Source organism: Bos indicus x Bos taurus, unplaced genomic scaffold (assembly GCF_003369695.1).
Source record: "Bos indicus x Bos taurus breed Angus x Brahman F1 hybrid unplaced genomic scaffold, Bos_hybrid_MaternalHap_v2.0 SuperScaffold_100184, whole genome shotgun sequence".
Lineage (NCBI taxonomy): Eukaryota > Metazoa > Chordata > Mammalia > Artiodactyla > Bovidae > Bos > Bos indicus x Bos taurus.
In genome coordinates this window covers 1,268-19,813 of record NW_020867073.1, presented here as the reverse complement: position 1 = coordinate 19,813, position 18,546 = coordinate 1,268, and the positions used below count along the sequence as shown (strand labels likewise).

General features: G+C 51.8%; 1 protein-coding gene and 1 long non-coding RNA gene across 2 annotated transcripts; both read right to left on the bottom strand.

Moving 5' to 3' along the window:
• Positions 1-188: 188 nt before the first annotated feature.
• On the bottom strand, positions 189-3,442 carry LOC113888467. The gene is made up of 3 exons (XR_003509982.1): positions 3,350-3,442; positions 2,346-2,518; positions 189-1,037 (listed from the first exon to the last, which is right to left on the bottom strand). It is a non-coding gene; the product is annotated as an uncharacterized LOC113888467 (long non-coding RNA).
• A 4,313-nt stretch (positions 3,443-7,755) lies between these two features.
• On the bottom strand, positions 7,756-17,934 carry LOC113888471 (liprin-alpha-1-like; the record flags this gene model as incomplete). The annotated part of the gene is made up of 5 exons (XM_027535593.1): positions 7,756-9,303; positions 11,098-11,321; positions 12,224-12,415; positions 14,015-14,150; positions 17,855-17,934. Coding segments are annotated over 5 exons (987 nt in total), but the record flags the coding sequence as incomplete, so codon positions are not given.
• Positions 17,935-18,546: the final 612 nt, after the last annotated feature.

The window sequence follows — 18,546 nt, the reverse complement described above, 5'->3', positions numbered from 1 at the left end:
ACCCAAATGATGCACCCTAGTCCAGCATCAGGTCCTCCCTCAGCATCAGACCCTAGTCCAGCATCAGACCCCAGTCCAGCGTCACGGCCCTAGGCCAGCATCAGGCCCTCCCCGACGCTCAAACCCTCCCCCCACCTCCGACCCTTCCCCAGTATCAGGCCCCCCACCTCCAGTATGAGGTGTGGCAGCCCTACTTGTCTGATACTCCTGAGCACACTCAGGCAGCCCCAGAGAAGCAGGACAATAGCTCTGGCAGGAGGTGCATCTTTAGGAATCACCTGCGGAGCAGCAGCAGCTGGGCTTTGTTTTAGATCAAGGAGAGACAAAGAAAAGGCACTTGTGCAGGAGGCAGTGGAGGCTGTGGGCACGTTCCCCCAGCTCTGCTTCCTCCCCGTAGGGGCTTTGCTCTCCTGCTCTCTCACAGGCCCCAGGGTGGTGTCCTTCCAGATTCACGGTCTCCTTGATATCTCAAGCCCAAGTCCTGAGTTGTGTCCCAGTCCGGCGTGGCAGAGGGCTGGGAACACCCAAGCTCAAGGGCTGAAAGGATTCCAGGGGGACAGCTGGGCCCCAGCAAGTGGCAGGGCAGGGGATGAGGGTGGCCGCCTACAGAGGGCTCCGGAGCAGCACTGGAAGGAGAGCAGTGATGCCTTAGCTCACTCGGGGATGCTGCCCGGCCTGGCACTCAGAGATGTTACTGCCAGCAGCTCTGGGGATACAGGAAGCCTGGTGAGTGACACCACGCCACCCAGGCCGTGTGGTGGGCACTGCTGACCATGTCCTCGGTTTTCATTCTGGTTCCAACTGTCCCTCCAAGGGCTGATGGGCTCCTCTTCCAAACGGCACAGACATTTTCTTTCTGTGGGTGAACGCATCCCTTGTTTCTGTTGGCGCTGTTGTCGCTCATCGTGTGTTTTCCTCTTTACAACCTGTGCTTGCTGCTCTTCCAGTTTAACTTAGGAGCAGCCCTCATTTTCTGCATTTCTAGTTGTCAGCATTCACTGGGGCTTTCCAGGTGGCGCTAGGGGTAAAGATCCTGCCTGCCAATGCAATAGATAATGAGAGATGTGGGTTCGATCCCTGGGTTGAGAAGATGCCCTGGAAGAGAGCATGGCAACCCACTCCAGCCTTCTTGCCTGGAGAATCCCATGGACAGAGGAGCTAGTGGGCTACAGTTCCTGGGGTCGCAGAGTCAGACACGACTGAAACAGGTTAGCACACACTCAGGTTTTAGTTCAGTCACTCAGTTGTGTCCGACTCTTGTCACTCCTTGGATTGCAGCACTCCAGGCTTTCCTGTCCTTCACTATCTCCTGGAGTTTGCTCCAACTCATGTCCATTGAATCATCATGCCATAGAGCCATCTCATTCCTGTTTCATCCACGAGAGAGGTGGCTGGGGCTCGGCAAAGTGTCTGGTCCCACTGGGTGGGTGTGAACCTGCCCTAACCGCTCCCTAACCAGGTGACTGTCACTTTGTCCTCTGTAAATCGGGAGGGGGCAGCACCTGCTTGGTAAGGGGCACACACAGCATCTGGTACATAATCAATGCACCATCCATCTCAGCATTGTATTTACTACTAATAGGGATAGCATTTAATAATCTGCTCCTTTTTCTCTCTTGTCACTAAACTGTGCTCCAGACCACATCTGCTTTACTTACCCCTGTAAATCCCACACCCAGCACAAACGAGACTCAACACAGTTGTGGCTGAAGAAGCAGGAACATGCGCTGTCCTCAAGGAGAGGAAGCTGAGTGATATGGGGGCCTGATGATAACCCTGTCTGATGAGGGGACCCCAGGAGGACCTGTGTGGCTGTCGGGTGGGGTGGGGGGCATGAGCAGAACCCCTGATGAGCTCCTGGGGATGGGGAAGGTGGCAGGAAGGAGGGCGGGCTGTTCCTTGTGGGGTGTCCACAGATTGTACTTCACCCCTCACTGAGGAGCACTTAGGCCGTTTCCAAACACATGTCACTGTTAGGATGAAACAATCATCGCCCAGCTCCTACTCAATCAATTTCGTAGAATATGTTTCTAGCACTGGAGTACAATCATCTGCTTTATTCATTCCATGCTCCGTTCATCCACCCAGCCAGCCAGCCATCTGTTCATCCATCCACCACTCACTAATCAATCCATCCATCCACTCTTAATTCATCCATCCATCCAACCATCCACTCATTAACTCAGCCGATCATCTCAGACCCATTGAGAAGACAGACGCCTCCTCCACTCCTGCTCCCAGGAGGACCCCCAGCGTGATTGACAGGAGCCTCGTGGGGACGACAGGGGAGACACAGAAGGGAGATGCCTGCAGGCCCTCCTCCCTCTGAACGGTGAAGCACCCACCTGGTCCTAACGCCTCCTTGCTGGGGTGTTCAGGCCGGCCCTTTTCCTTCTTGCGAAACAAGCGGCTGATGGAGGACTTGATGCCCTTCTTCTTTGGGGCTTTGTGCAGCGAGCCCTGGCTGCTGGTGCTGCTGCTGGGGTTATTCCCGGGGCTGTCCTGAGAGCCTGTGGAGCTTCGGGGAGAGAAAACGACCTTTAACTGGCACCCCTGTGCAAACACACACCCCTCCATAAGAGCTACTGATAGAAACGGGCACCCAGAAACACCCGTGCCTCAACCTCGCAGCTGACAGTTGGAGTCTCCTTCACCAACCAGACTCCACACGAGCAATGCAGGCCCCCGGTGTCAGACAACCGCACCGGGAAGCTGAGATTCTCTGCCTCGAGCTCTCCCGAGAGGAGGGCTTGACTTCAGGACAGCTGGTGCAGAGGGCGCTCTGACCCTCCCTTAGGGTCGCTGCTCAGCAGGTGACGACGCTCCAGGAGAAGACGAGCTCCCCTGCTCTGGGTAGTTCCCCCCGCCTCCCACAGGGTAACCGTCCCCGGCCGTGGCAGGAGAACGACGATCACCGTGCAGGGCTGCTGGTCAGGTGACCACACGTGCCCCCCATCGAGTGCTGCCTGGCTCAGTACGGGAGCTTAGCAAGTGGTGGTCTGAATGAGGACAGTGTCAGTCACAGGAGGGGACAGGGTCTCCTGAGAGGAGACCCCTGCAGAAAAGGGAGGGACCCTCAAGAGCGAACCCGAGAGGCATGGGGCCGTCACTGTCAGGAACGTGCCCTCTACCCAGAGCAGGAAGAAAGCTCCCACAGGAGTCAATCTGTAGAGATGGACATTTTCTAAAATCACTGAGGTCACTGAGCTCTTCTTCCCCAGCACCTGAAGTTCACCACTAAACACAGGCACCGAACTCAGTGGTATTCCTTTAAAATCATCCTTGCAACTCTTTCAAGACAAGAGGTGCAGGGCTCCTGAAACTGATGACGCACACACAGGTCGCTTACTTGTGGGCGTCCCTGAGGTCCTCATGGGTGGCTGTGCGCAGCGCCCCCGTGCGCAGGCGGCCCAGCCGAAGGGACTGCGGCCGGGCAAGGGTCGAGGTTTCACATTTGATGGCGGTCTTGTCATCTCCTACCTCTTCCCGTATAGCTGGCAGCTGAGGGATTGAGGTAAGTGTCAAATTGGCTAACAATAGACTGTTCTGAAAAAGGCAATCACACAGGCCCTACATTATAACCAGAAACTTATTTGAAGATCTATTAGCTATGCTTTCCCCCAAGTACAAAAAAACCCTTGTTATAGCTTAATGCCATCTTAAAGGACTGTCTTGTTCAAAAAAAGCGGGGCTATGGGGCAGCAAGAGCATCTGACTGAGTGCAGAGACCCCTGACGGGAGCCTCCCTGCAGCCGGCCTCGGCCCTCCCTGGAATCCAGCGACCAGATGGCCCTGCGGGGCAGGACAGCAGAGCGATGCTGGCACCGTGAATCCTGCACAGCATGAACTGCCCTGATGAAAGGACTGTGCTCATCGCCAGATGCTACTCAGAAGCACCACAGCTAGAGTACAAAACCTCTCAGCAAAGCCGTCCAGACCTTTCTGTTTGAAGGAGAAAAAGACACAGCTTGTGCTACCATCCAAGATCATTTCTAGTGATGATGCAGGTTACTGGAACCCATGACAACAAGAGAAACACAGAAAAGGTACCTAACCCCTCCACGCGAACACCATGTGCCTGGATCGTATTTCTCGGTAACATACAGACTGGGGACTACCCACTGAAGTACTTACACGCAGTTCGAGTGTCATTCGCTCACAGTGGATTCCATAAGGCGCCCCCAGGTCTTCACTAAGAGATGATCTTGTATCACCCTAGAGCGGTGGGAGGTTCAAAAGGGAGGAGATATATGGGTACCTATGGCTGATTCCTGTTGAGGTTTGACAGAAAAGAAAATTCTGTAAAGCAATTACCTTTCAATTAAAAAATAAACTAATTAAAAAAAAGAAGAAGATGATGATTTCTCTTGGACACCCAGCGTTTCTGCTGGTCCTGGGTGTGAGGAAAGGAAAGACAGTGTGGGAACAGATTAACCCTGCAGGGTCCAAACAGGTCTCACTGATACATTTCGGTGTGTGGTTAAACCAGGGGAGGTTTTAGGAAACATGCATGGCATGTATTGTTATAAACAATGAGTGTGTTGTTTTGACCAACTAACCTGTGCCTTTTTGGTGGGATTCTGTAAGGAATACTGATCCCGTGCAGCCCCACAGGAGCTTGGTGACAACAAGGTAACTTAGTGCAAAATACAGCTGAACTCATTTAAGAGCAGCTGGATAAACTGGGCTCCCTCCCCTGAGCTCTAACAAGAACCCTCAGACAACAGAAGGCTACAAAGGCTAGAAATTTTCCACATGGAACTGAACAGGGATCAATCTCAAAGTCAAGTAAAAATAAGCATTTATAAAAATCAGAAAACAGCAACGAACAGAGCAGGGAAGTGACACACCTGGGTTGACTATGGACTCAGTGGAGACAAACACCTGCCTCAGAGTCAGGGCCCAGGCCAGCCCCTTCCCCCGGGCCTCCTCCTGAGGAAGGCCTCTGGGTCCACAGCCTGGCTGCCCTCCCCCAGGATGGGAGCTGCCCCACTGGTGCCACATGTGGCTAGGAAGGGCAGTGCCTTTTCCTCCCTGAACAGGAGGGCAAAGCAGGCCACAGAGCAGGCGAGCGGCACACCCAGGTCACCAACCCCAGGAGGACGGCGCTGCTCTGCTGTGCTCAGCAGAAGGGCTCCCGGGCACTGAGTTGCCTGAACTGGAGCACAGCCACCCCAGTCCTGCGGGAAGGCCCAGGAGTGCTTGGTCAGCGGGCTGGGAGCAGGAGAGGGACAAGGAAGGCCAGCACTTGGGGCACTGGACTCCAACAACAGGGGCTCATCCAAGTGACCCGAGGGGAGAGGCAGAGAGCTCCCTCCTGATGCTCCCTCCATCAGGGATGCTGTGATGGACACGAGAGCCTCTAGAGGAAAGCGGGCTGGACCTCACCATGGTTAAGTGTCCAGGCTCTGATCAGACCAGTCCGCACCACGCTGCTGGGTGTGAGAGCCTGGGCAGGGTGCCCGGCCTCGCTAAGCCTCAGTGTCTATGTCTGATGAATGGGGATAGCAGCAGCCTGGACCTCACCTGGGGATGAGATGACAGACTCGGAAAGCACGTGCCCGGCACACAGAGTCTCCTGCACACTGCTACCCACCATCATTAAATTGGCTTCCCGCAAATCTAACATCTATGGCTCTGATTCAGTCATTTCTTACATGAAAACACTAAGCGGAAATTCCATGGTGGTCCAAAGGTTAAGACTTGGCACTTTCACTGCCGGGACACTGGTCTGATCCCTGCTTGGGGAACTAAGATCCCATAAGCTGTGCAGCATGGCCAAAAACATAAGTACAGAAATTTTTAGAAATAATAAATAATACTATTTCTATTATAAACAAGCATGAGATGATCAGAAGGCAAGCAAGTGGGAGAAAGGCAAATTGTTACAATTGTCCCAACGAATGACCTATTTCCAACAGAACCATCAGCACATTTTAAGTGGTGGGTGAGTTTCATCACTTCCATTAAAACGTCAATTATTCACCAGGACATAACCACACAGTGTTCATTCACGTTACACGATAAGGACTCTTCAATACTTCACAGAGAAACAAAGGCCTGCTAAATTACTAAATAGTTTACCTTTCGATGCTGCTTCCTTAAATCACTAGGCTGATAGATGCATGCAAAGAAATGAAGAGAAACCAGATTCATTGCGACTTTGAAGCTAAAACTTCAAGAATCCGTAGAGGCAAATACAGTAAAGCAAAAATGATGGCAAACATGTAAGTGACATGAAGATTTAGAAAACATGTGACTGGAAACAGAACATTTTTTTGACCACAGAAGTTAAATAAGCTATTCAAGATTTACTAGAGAAACACTATAAATTATTACTCAGGAAGATACCATTCTATTACAACATCATGATTTATTAAAGCATAGCATTCTGTACAACAAAGGGCCTTAACAGGTGTCTATTCTCAGCCAAATCTCTCTAAAAGTTAGTTTCTCTTAATCAAAAACATGTTATACTTTAAATTAGCAATTTAACTGATGAGGAAGTTACCATAATATCTATTTTAACACTGAACAAATCTAACCACCTATTGGACATTAATGTAAAATCCTGACACAGAATTTGATTTAAAACTTCTCACAAAAAATTCATTAAAGCAAGTTCCCTGTGAAAATATGTAAGAATGAAAGCTAGCATAATAGCAGGTGCAGTTTTTACATTTTATTAACAATAGAAGATACTTTTTTAACGAGTCTAATAGAGACATTAACTGTGCAAAAGCTGATGAGATTTACAGTCTTAAATACAAGCACCAACACAGAAAGGATATTGTGTCAGTTCAGTTCAGTTGCTCAGTTGTGTCCGACTCTTTGTGACCCCATGAATCGCAGCATGCCAGGACCCTCTGTCCATCACCAACTCTTGGAGTTCACCCAAACTCATGTCCACTGAGTTGGTGATGCCATCCAGCCATTCATCCTCTGTCGTCCCCTTCTCCTCCTTCCCCCAATTCCTCCCAGCCTGAGAGTCTTTTCCAATGCGTCAACTCTTCACTTGAGGTGGCCAAAGTGCTGGAGTTTCAGCTTTAGCATCAGTCCTTCCAATGAACACCCAGGACTGATCTCCTTTAGAATGGACTGGTTGCATCTCCTTGCAGTCCAAGGGACTCACTCTCAAGAGTCTTCTCCAACACCACAGCTCAAAAGCATCAATTCTGTGATGCTCAGCTTTCTTCACAGTCCAACTTTCATATCCATACATGACAACTGGAAAAACCATAGCCTTGACTAGATGGACCTTTGGTGGCAAAGTAATGTCTCTGCTTTTGAATACGCTATCTATGTTGGTCGTAACTTTGCTTCCAAGGAGTAAGCGCCTTTTAATTTCATGGCTGCAGTCACCATCTGCAGTGATTTTGGAGCCCCAAAAAATAAAGTCTGACACTGTTTCCCCATCTATTTCCTATGAAGTGATGGGACCAGATACCATGATCTTAGTTTTCTGCGTGTCGAGCTTTAAGCCAACTTTTTCACTCTCCTCTTTCACTTTCATCAAGAGGCTTTCTAGTTCCTCTCACTTTCTGCCTTAAGGGTGATGTCATCTGCATATCTAAAAGTCCATTAATTCTACACTTAAGAGGATCATTTCTTTATGTAAGCACAATCTCATTTATGAATTACACATGATATGTAGTTTAGGATCCATCTACATATATTATGCTTATAACTGTGTGCTGCTGCTGCTAAGTTGCTTCAGTCGTGTCCGACTCTGTGGGACACCATGGACTTCAGCATACCAGGTTCCTCCGTCCATGGGATTTTCCAGGCAAGAGTACTGGAGTGGGTTGCCATTGCCTTCTCCTGTAACTGCATAGTGATACACCAATTCAACTTACTGCTATGGGGGAAAAACACCATTTAATGAGACATGAAGACAAAGCACAAACCCAACTAAGGGGACACACGCTGTGGACCACAGCACGGCTATGACCAGAGCAAGTGAGGGGACGGGGGAGGAGAGATGGATGGGTAAACTACAGCCTCGGGGGCTGGTGGGGGATCTGGATTCATGACGAATAAGCAGACAACAGGATGAGGGAGGGAATCAAAACCAGTGATGAAAGCAGACACACTGTCAGAGAACTCCAACAGCAAGGAAAACATACAGAATTGTTCTTTTCCAAATATTTGGAAAGAAATCAAGCATGAATCCGCAGAGAAATCATCAAAGAATTTTAAATATCAACTAATTAGCCAATGATGCAAATTATAAAAACAGTGTCAAAAGACCACAAAGTGGACTAGTTACCACTTCACAGGCCGCTAAAATGATTCACGGTTAATTTAATTACAAGCTGACTAACAATGCAGCTAACATGAAATGGGTGGTAACAGAAAAAAGAGACAATACAAGTCCAGTTACAAAGCAGAATCTTGTACACATGATTTCACGGGGTAAACAGCAATACACTCACAACACCTAAGCTAAACACGCAAGAAAGCTGGAACATGTGCTTTAGAGCCGCACACTCTGTCACCAAAAGCCCTAGGTCGTCATCCCAGTTTTAGACTCGGAAAAGTGAGGCAGCCCGACGTCTTCCCTGGGGCCCTGGGGCCCTGGGCTTTTAACCTGGTTTCATACACAGAGCTGGACTGAGCGCATGGCCAGGTCCATCAACAAGCAGACCAGTGTAGATTCTTGGTTTTGTTCCCACCGCATGCCCTGCACCCTGTAGCCAGGCATCCCCAATGGAGAATGTGCTGTACGGCTTTCCCATGCCATGAGAGCTCCCTATGGTTACTTTCATGAAGCTGTCTGCTCCCTGAGAACAGAAACTTCCCTGCAGCTGCTGTGCCCAGCACAGGCCAGGTGCAACGTTACAGAGGCAGGCTCTGGCTGAGTTCATGATGACGTGCTAAGTTGGTGGTCCAAATATCAAGACTAATTTGTCACTGTGCCATTGTGGAATGATTAAAGACTAGGCAGTTTAAAAACTTTTAGACCTCTGAGCGTAGCAAATGTACCTGATTTTCTTCTGGGTATAAAGAGAAAAAACAAAAAACAAACAAAAAACAGCGTGCTGGGGGAGGGATGCGGCAGGGAGGAGGCAGACACATACCAGAGTCATGATGCCCAGCTGGTCTCCCTCCTGCACCAGGCTGTGCTGCCTCCTTCTGGGCTTGGGCAGGGGCGGGCAGGAGTCAGCATGCGAGGAGGTGGAAAGCAGGTTGAGGGAGCTCACTGATTTAAAACGACGGAGGCTGCCTAAGCTCCCCCTGCCCTCCCTGCTCTCAGTCTCCTCGGCCCGCTGCTCCGTGTTCTCCTTCTCTTCTTCGATCAACCTAAAATAGAATAAAATACATCACCTGCCTTTGTCAGCAGAGGGACCTGTCTGGACAATAAATTTGGGCTGGCATTCTGTGTCATGATTAGCAAATTTCAGAAACAGTTGCTCAATGAACATCTCAGCCAAAAGGTTCTACGTTTCCTCTTTTGAATATTCTCAAACTTAGAATAACTTAGCATTGAGTCTTCCAAACTGGCCCTGATCATTCATGCTTGATTTCACTTATTTACTCTAACATTCTGAAGGGGCCCTGGTGGCAATTCTCTTTCCTGTGAAGAGATACCTCAAGTTTACAACCCTTACCTCCCCTGCTCTCAGGGCAGACATGCACGTCAGTGCCTCAAGTCTTTTCCACTGGGAATCAGGAACTCTGTATAATCAAAACAGCAATTCACAAACAAGCTGCAGTTTCTAAACACAAGTCTCCAGACCAGATGAAGTGCTGAGTTGATCTTTTTTTTTTTTTTTTTTTTTAAGGTTGTATATATACAAATGCATCACTTTATGAAGTTCTCCACCAGCTTTGTGTGAGTTTCTGGATTCATGTCAATGTGCTGCATTAACCTAGAATTCACAGTTTCTGCTCTTCTCCCCTAATGTGTGGTGGATGTTTTTATATAGCAGTTTAAATACACGATTATGCAAATAAAATGATTTTCAGATTAAAATACAAGATTCTTACAGAAAGTAAACTCTCCAGCTTCACTTCTACTCATACATCTGGAAAGTTTTTCACTGTTGATAACAAGTTGATGGACAGAATTGACCATTTACATCAAGTCAACTTGTCGAATAAGGAAAAATCACTTTTACCTGAAAACTTGCTGTAAAAATAAAAATATTAATCTATAACCATTCCATACTTCCTGCAGGGACACGGAAAGACCATCTTTCTGAGCTCATCTGTGCTCAAACACGGCCCACAAAGCTGTCTGTCTTGGCGTCAAATGGGCAGGTGACACCACCTGCGTTTGCTGGTTGTCCCGTACACCCCCTGCCTTTCCCCCGGAGCATCCCGCTCGGCCTACAGGAACGGGCACCTCGGCCTGGGCTGACGTGGCAAGAACAGTCTGAGCAGCAGCTCTGCCTGGTCCTGTGCAGGGTCACCGGCCTGCGGCCACTCTGAATGTGGACTCGGGACACGGGCATAGATGTGTGGGTGTGGCACCAGGCAGGCCTCGGGGCTCCCAGCCACCTGGCTGCACCCAGACCCAAGGCCCCCTGCTCACCACGAGGCAGGCCTTTTGATTCTATCCTGTTTTGAAAATTGTTATAACTGCCAAGACGGTGTCTAAAGAAAACATCTTAAATATACTGATGAGATGAGAAAAACTCAAACACATGTCCTTGGACCACTGTCTTACAACAAGCCAATCTTCACACTGTATTAAGTTAAAAAGGAAAATGCAGATCTGAGTGGGAATTTGCCAACCCCAAAACCCCAGCTTTCACCAGGTGGCTTCTCACCAGAACATGGGGGGCTCTGAGGGACACAGGAGGGTCCACGGGCCGCAGGGGACACCACCTCGGCACCTCACCCACCTTGGTGCTCAGAGCTGAGGGGGGATACCCCACAACGCCTCCTGCCGCCCCCACAGAGTGCGGAAACCACACCATAGACAGAACGCCCCAGCTGACCGAGCTCTGTAATCAAGGGCCATCTCAAAACTGAAAATTCCTGAAGCAGACCTGAGGTCAGGTTTCTTACTATGGAACACTCAGACATCCCTAGGAGAAGACAGCTCCTCAGAGAAACCGAGTTTCTGGTGCTGAGTTCAGGATCACCCACCGGATCTCTTCATTGATGATGTCCAGCTGCTCCTGCATCATCACGGTCAGAGTCTTGGCATTGGCCTGCCTGCTGGGCGACAGCTGAGTGGCTGAGCTGAAGAGGGTGACCCTGTCGCCCTCGTCGTCAGACACGCTCTCATCACTCTCAAAAGCCTGGGCCACGTCGGCCAGCATGCTGGCTTGCTGCGTGCGCTCGCAGTCCTGCTCCTTTCGGGTCTGCACCTGGGCACGAGAGGACCACGTCTTGTCAGCAACATTCAGGGCAGCTCAAGTCTATCAGGAACTGAACGCAATTTTACATGGAAGCCCTGACTCTGGATAAATGCACCATGCTCATGAGACACTGCCATCTCTTAAGCGAACAGGACTCAAGAAACAGGCAGGGGGAGAATGCAGTTCCTTGATGGCCTGGTGACACTCAGGTCTCAGCGTGGACGGCAGGCAATCCTATGAGGTTATTCACAAGGGTGGGCTGATGGAGTCAGAGACAGAAACTGAAAATTACAAAAATACATCCATGCCTCCATCAGCCAGGCTGGAGCAAAATAAGAAAAAAGAACCTTTCAGCTCGGCAGCCGCTGGGTCCCTAATCAGTGGTCATCACTGGTACCAGTTCACCAGAGTGTGCCGTCCTCCCAGGCTCTCAGACCTCCATTTCCCAGGCTGGTCTGAACACCCACAGAGAGGTGCAAGCAGGGGCAGCCAGCAGACGGGAGGGCCAGCCCCTCCGTGGCTCTCCTCTCGGGACACAGGCCCTTGGGCTGTTCTGGGGGATGGCTCCTCGCACCGCAAGGGTGGCTCTGTCATCAGAGACACATGGGATACTGCCAGCGGGGCCCCGTGCCGCCCTCCCGCTCTCACACCTCACACCCTTCTCTCGGAAAACGTCCCCCCTGCCACACTGTCACCCAGGTCCTGCCTTCTTTCCCAGAAAGGACCTCAAAGGAACTGAGGGGCAGCCTCGAGGTGCTGGCTTGTTGGCTCCCTACCCCTGGGGCCAGTGCCCTCGCCTCCTGTCTTCATCAGGACCCCACCCCAGGGCTGGGCTACCCCATTCGCTGGCTCCAGGACCACCTGCCATCATTCCTCCTCTGCTCCAGTGAACCAGCTGCCTATGGGTTCACCCCCATCAGCCCGGTCGGCATGTCCTCTCCCTTCTCTCGCCTTCCAATCGCACAAGGGGTACCAGCAGATTCCTCCTCCAGGGCTCCCTGCAGCGCCCACTGCGGGTCTCTGAAAGCTCCTTGGGAGTGGCCTCTACGGTCCCCCTCCCTGCCAGGTCTCCACTTCGCTGCCAGCAGGTTGTGAGCCCCGCCCTGCAGGGCAATTCCCCGGGGGCTCAAGGAACCCATGTTACCAAGCCCCCTCCCTTCCTTGCCCTCCCCCACGCCACCCCCCGCCCCGCCCCCAGCATGTCTCTCCCTGGGCTCCAGGCCCTGCCTTCCCTTGCGATTATTCCTCAGTCCCTTGTGCCCCTTCTCAACCTTGGAATGCAGGGTTCCCCACAGCTCTACCTTTGCACCCCATCTCTTTCCACCGGCACCCGCCTGGTGACTTTACCGTGCTCATGCCTTTAAATGCCATCTGTACGCCCACAACCCCAAGTCCACCCTGAGCTGAATGAGTTCTCTCCCGGATTCAGGCCGGAACACTCGGCTGTTCTCCTGACACATCCCTGGAACACCCAATGGGCTCATCCACCTCAACAGGGCTGAGGCCCGGCTCTTAGCTCCCCGCCCCGGCAGCCCTCCTCACCTCAGGAAATAGGCTCTGGCCTCGAACTGCTCAGGCCTGAGCCCAGGCTCCTCCCTGATGTGGCCCGCTCTCTCCCTTGTCCCCGCTGGTTGACATGACCCTTTTTCTATCTCCAAGTGGCTACTTCTCTTCCTGCCTCCGGGTCTCTGGTTCAAGGTCACCCTCCTGGTGTCACCTCACTGGCCACCCTGTTTACACACGATCGTCCCCTCCTCCTTGGACAACTCAGGCACTCTGGTCTCCTTTCCCTGCTCATTATTGTTCAACAGGCTGCGCGGGTTTAAAAAGGGGTCCACAAATTCTTCCATCCTCCTCCCTTCAAGAGGCAGAAGAGGCAACTCCTGCTCAGCCCCTGAGCGAGGCAGGACTTGGCAGCTCACTCTCACAAACAGAAGTGAAGGTGTGCGGCCTCAAGACCAGGGTGTGAAAGGCCCTGGGCTAAACCCCGCACTCTCGCTCTCAGAGGGTGTTCTGAGGAAAGCCAGGCCATGGGAAAGCCACACGGCAGGGACCTCGGCCTGTCCCCAGCAGCCAGGTGAGTCTGAAAGCCTGCCATCCAGCCTTGGGGGGCCTTCCCGTGTCTGTGCCCTCAGGAGGCCCTGAATCAGGCCCGCCTGCTACAATGCACAGGCACTGGGGACTGTGAGCTGCTCCCTGGGAAGTCACTAAGCTTTGCAATGATTCGTTATGTAGCAGTGGATAAAGGACACACATCGTTTTTAATTCACTGCTGGAGTCCTACTTTTGACCATGTCTGGCCCAAACTAACTGCTCACTGAATGTGGAAGCTCAAAACACAGACATGTATGAACAAATACATGGCATGAATGAGGTGAAAAGATAAAGGCACTTAAACTCCCAATGAGAATTCTTCTCACTATAAGCTGATGGATTGTGTATCCATTTACTCGTAGGACGATTTCAAAACTGTGCTAATTAGTACCATGCTGGGCCTCACAGTAGGCCACAAATAATCAAAATTGGTTAAGGAAAAAAAGCATGCCTTCAAAGTAAACTCTTAGCCAGAAAAAGGAAAATGGGGAGACGTAAAGCAATCTATCAGCGCTTTGTTCCAAACCCACCTCAGGACCACAGTGTGAGGGGGCAGGTGCCTCACAAGGTGCCCACCAGGGATGGGAAGGGGGCGGCGGGGTCCTTGCCTCGGATGGCTCATCGTGCAGCGCTGCCAGCCGGCCTTTCTGGGGGCACCGCAGCACCGCCCCGTTGCCCAAGGAGTCTGCCGGCCGGTCCGCCACAGGGAACCTGAGGTCCGGGGCGCTGCCCAAGTGGGGTCGGCTGAAACACACGGGGAAGAAGAGTGCTGTTAGAAGAAAAGAGAGCTCACTCTGTCAGACGAGCCAAAGCCTGTCCATTTGGAAGATCGGCAATTTCACAGCAAAAGGGCCCCCGGGAGGGCACTGCCCTCCTGGCTCCAATAGCAACAGGCCGCCCGCTGCTCTGCAGACACTCAGGGCTCATCCCCAGCAGCTGGAAAACTCCCGTATGTGGGGAAGGCAGTGCTGCCGCGAGGGTGTGGAGCTGACTAGGACAGGATCGGCTGTCTGGGGTTGGGGCGTCCAGGGTCCCCCGGAGCCCGCTCTCAGGTCCCAGGGCAGGGTGTGCACCTGCTCTGCTTTCCCCTTGGCACCCCACCTCCCCTTTGGCCCACGCCTGCTCTGACCTCCCTCTCTCACGGGAAGTTTGTGGATCACAATCGCTGGTCTGCCTGGAACACTGTCTGCACCACTCTCAGTGTTTTTAAAGGCGCCTCAGACAACCCGCAGCAGAAAAGCCTTGGACCCACAGCTCGGAGCTGAGCACCACTGGTGTCTCCCATTAAAGCAGAGGTGAGCGTGTCACCAGAGTCTGGGCTGAACAAGGCCCAGCACAGATGCTCAGGCCCTGAGCACTAAGGCCTGGGCCTGCAGGTGCCAGGAGCTCACTCAGCAGGGGCCTGCTGGGAGGCAGGGCAGCCCCGCCTTGACTGTGAGCAGCCTGCACTGCAGGACCGCCCGGGTTCTGCTCAGTCTTGTCTCTGGGACGAAGGTGGTGCCTCCATGTGCAGGATTCCCTAAACCCAGGAGACAGGGCCTTCCTCCGAGGACAGGACACCCCATACGTCTGCAGAGTGGCCAGGGCCAACCACCAGCTCAGCCTGCTCGGGGTCACACGCTGCTCTGCTCGACGGTTTTGTGAACACTGTGCTGCACAGGAGATGGAAGTCTGGAATCTCCAGGAGCCACACCTGTCTTCCCTCCCATCTCCCCTCCCTCCTGACAGAACTGTTCCCTTCTCTGCTCCACTTCCACCCAAGGGCCTCGGGCTAGAGCACACTTGGGAACTGAGTGGGGGGTACGACACAGTCCTGCTGTGGACTGGGGACCCTCGAGGGTCCTCTGAGGGCCACAGAGGCCTCCGGGTTGGGTCGACCCCCAACCATCACCTCCCAGTCCCCTTGCGGGGTGCAGCCTCCATCTCTCTCCCCCTCCTCACCCGAAGCTCTTTCCTCCGGGAGAAGGTCTCAGAGACAGGTTGACCTGCGGGGAGCGAGCTCCACCCCTGGCAAAGGTCATGAGGTAGGAGGCTTGGCATACGCAAAGGCGGGATCAAGCCTCAGGAGTCTCCCTGGAAATTCTCGAGCAATCTACCCCCAAAACCAGAGTCTGCCTACTTTCTGCTTTGTGCTTTCACCTACACCTCTGACTTTACGGGGGGCTGTCCCCCACTACCTCTCTGAAAAAAGAGTTAGCTTACAGCTCCAGTTAATAATTCCTGGGTGTGACAGTGTTTCAACCTACAAACTCCTTTGGAAATCCTCTAGCCTGCCTGAATAGGTTTTTCCGGCCACATGTGATTGTTCAGAGCCTGCCAACTGTGAGAGGCAGGAGATGTTCTAAACTGTCTAAACACAGATTCTTTTGAGTAGTTAAAAGATTGATTAGAAATTGTATTGGTGAAGGGATTTTCACTTGTTGGGCCAATGTTTGCTGCTAAGTTTCCATATCCCTTACCTGCTGTGTCCCTGGCAGTGTATTGATTAATATAATTGGTGTAAGTAGTAGCTTTAATGTTTGTAACCTGGGACCCTTGAGTTAATTCTTTTTCTTGTTATAGCCCACCACACCTTTGCTCTGTAGGAATGCAACTTTATCTAATGCTTTTGGAGGGTGGCTCCTGACCAATCACCTTTAGAGAAAAATAAGTTTGCTGAAGAGAAGGTCTTAAAGTGTTAACAGGCCTCTGGGCCAGAAGATGATGCAAATCACCTAAGCTTTTGCATATGATAAGTTTGCAGGAAGAAAGCCTGGCTTGCTGCAAGACTCTACCCCTTCCCTCATTATCCTCTATGCATAACTTAAGGTATAAAAACTACTTTGAAAAATAAAGTGCGGGCCTTGTTCACCGAAACTTGGTCTCACCATGTCGTTCTTTCTCTTACCTTCTGGCTGAATTATTCAGCCTCTTTTCTCCACTGAATTTCCTCACTGAGCTATCCTTATTTCAGCCTCTTTTCTCCACTGAATTTCTTCACTGAGCTATCCTCATTCTATTACTCTTTATATCCTTAATTAACGTTTAATTAAGCAGTTGTTTCCTGATCCTCGCCGACGCCGTCCCCGCTTCGAATACCCTGGATCAGCTGGGGCTGGTCCCCGGCAGTGACCAATTCCTCTGGGAGGTCCCACCAAATACGCCGTGCCTGCCCTGCCTGTGAGCCAGTTTTCAGTCCCCACTCCCTCCCTCCTGAGGCAGCACAGTGCCCCCCACCCAGCCCACACTGCCCACAAGCCCCACTCTGAGGCCCCACCTGTGCTGCTAAGTCACTGCTGTGACCCCCTCCAGAGCTGCCTCCTGGAGACACCCCTCCCTCGCACCGGCCGCTGTGGCCCACTGTCTTCAGAGCACAGCGGCTCCTCCTGCCCCGCGGCTGCTTCCTCTTCTCGTCTCTCACTCTCACTGACACACACGGGACTGGTGACCAGGCCCCAGGCTTCTCCATCTGAAGCCCCCAATTGTGTCAGGCCTCGGTTCCTGGCACCAGGTCCCTCCTCGTTACCCAAAAACCCCCAAGAGGAGGAGGCCGTGTCCACCTCCTCTTCCTCCACTGTCTACGCAGTCCTCCTCACACTCATCTCGTCCACCCTGGGAGCAGGGGTTCCCCACCTATGACAGCCCCAGCCCCTCACCCTGGAGGAGCTCTGCCACCAAGTCCGGCCACGTCCCCTCCTGTTCTGTAGGGCACGTGCTCTCCTTGAACTCCACCCACCATGGTTTCAGACACAGGACCAGTTTCTGGCTCTGCCTTTGTCTCAAATGACATCTCCTTTTCTCTAGAAGAAGGCTGGGTGGGGGCTCTGGACTGCGAGGATCCCCTAAGCACTCAAACACAGAAATATGCGTATGGGCTCCAAACTGTCTCCTAAGTCAGGATTCAAGCAGTAGTCCATTTCCTACAGATGAATGAATGTCACCAGTAAGCACTTAATAACCTTTGCTAAAGTTTATCTCTCACTTGTGACCATTTTCCGTGAAGAAGCCAAAGAAACATTTAAATACTTAATAAGAATTACCGCCCCTATAACAACGAGGAAGAAAAAATCAGGATGCTCAGTAATCTGCTCTCCTCATTCACAAGCCAGGTGATTCCTCCCACCGCAGTCAAAAGACTACAGGTCATTAACCTTCTGTGACTCTTCAGAAACGTCAGTGTCACAGTCTGTCAGGCCCCTCAGATGAATACGCCCAAATACCAACTGGTCGGCCCCCTACTTCCAAACCTCTGCCTGTGGTTTTGAGTGTTGTCAATCCTGTGACACCACTCCCTGGTACCAAGTTTGACCCTAAGGAATGATGCTTGTCTCTTCCCTCTCGCTGGCCACGAAGCTACAGGCTCCTTGAGGTGCGACCATGAGCAACACCCAGTCATACTGTCCACACACCAGACAGGCCCTTGTCACACTCGACAGCGCTGAGGGGAGCTGCCCGGGGGAGCAGCCTACCTGTGGTGGAAGGGAGCCCCTCGCGGTCTCGTCTGGTCCACTTCGGCTCTCAGGGTTTCCAGGTTTAGAATCAGCTGGTCCTACGAAACAGCAAATGACACAGCCTGCACCGCTTGCTTTTTGGATGTAAAGTGACTTGCACCAAAATGTGCAGAACAGGTTACATCAGTAGGTATCAACTCCCAACATTGTAATTCTGAGAAAATGTTCTCTAAGAGTCCCTAGCAAATAGAAACACTCAGAACAATATTAACCCTTATAAACCATAATGAAGAGGAAGTTCCATCTCAGGTGTAGAAAAGGTTTCTCTGGAGGAAACATGGCAAGCCATTAACAACGATGAAGTCTGTAGAGAGAAGCTAGACTTCAGGCGGGGGTTTCGGGTCAGGGGGACATGACTCACTCTATTGCCCTCCCTCCTCTCACTGCTTTAAACTGTCTCCATGGAGCTCACCTGCATTCCTCACATTCATTCCTCTACAGCCCACTTCACTTGCTCATGGGGTAAAACAAGTCAAACGGGCCAAGTTTGTGAGTCACTCAACTCAACCTGGAAGCTCTGTGCTGTCGGCCACGGCAGTCACTCGCCTCGTGCAGCCCCTGAGCACGTGAGACAGGCTGGTGCAAAGCCCGATGTGGAAATCACACAGAGGATTTCAAGACTCATGGTGAAAGAAGGACGTCGAGTAGCC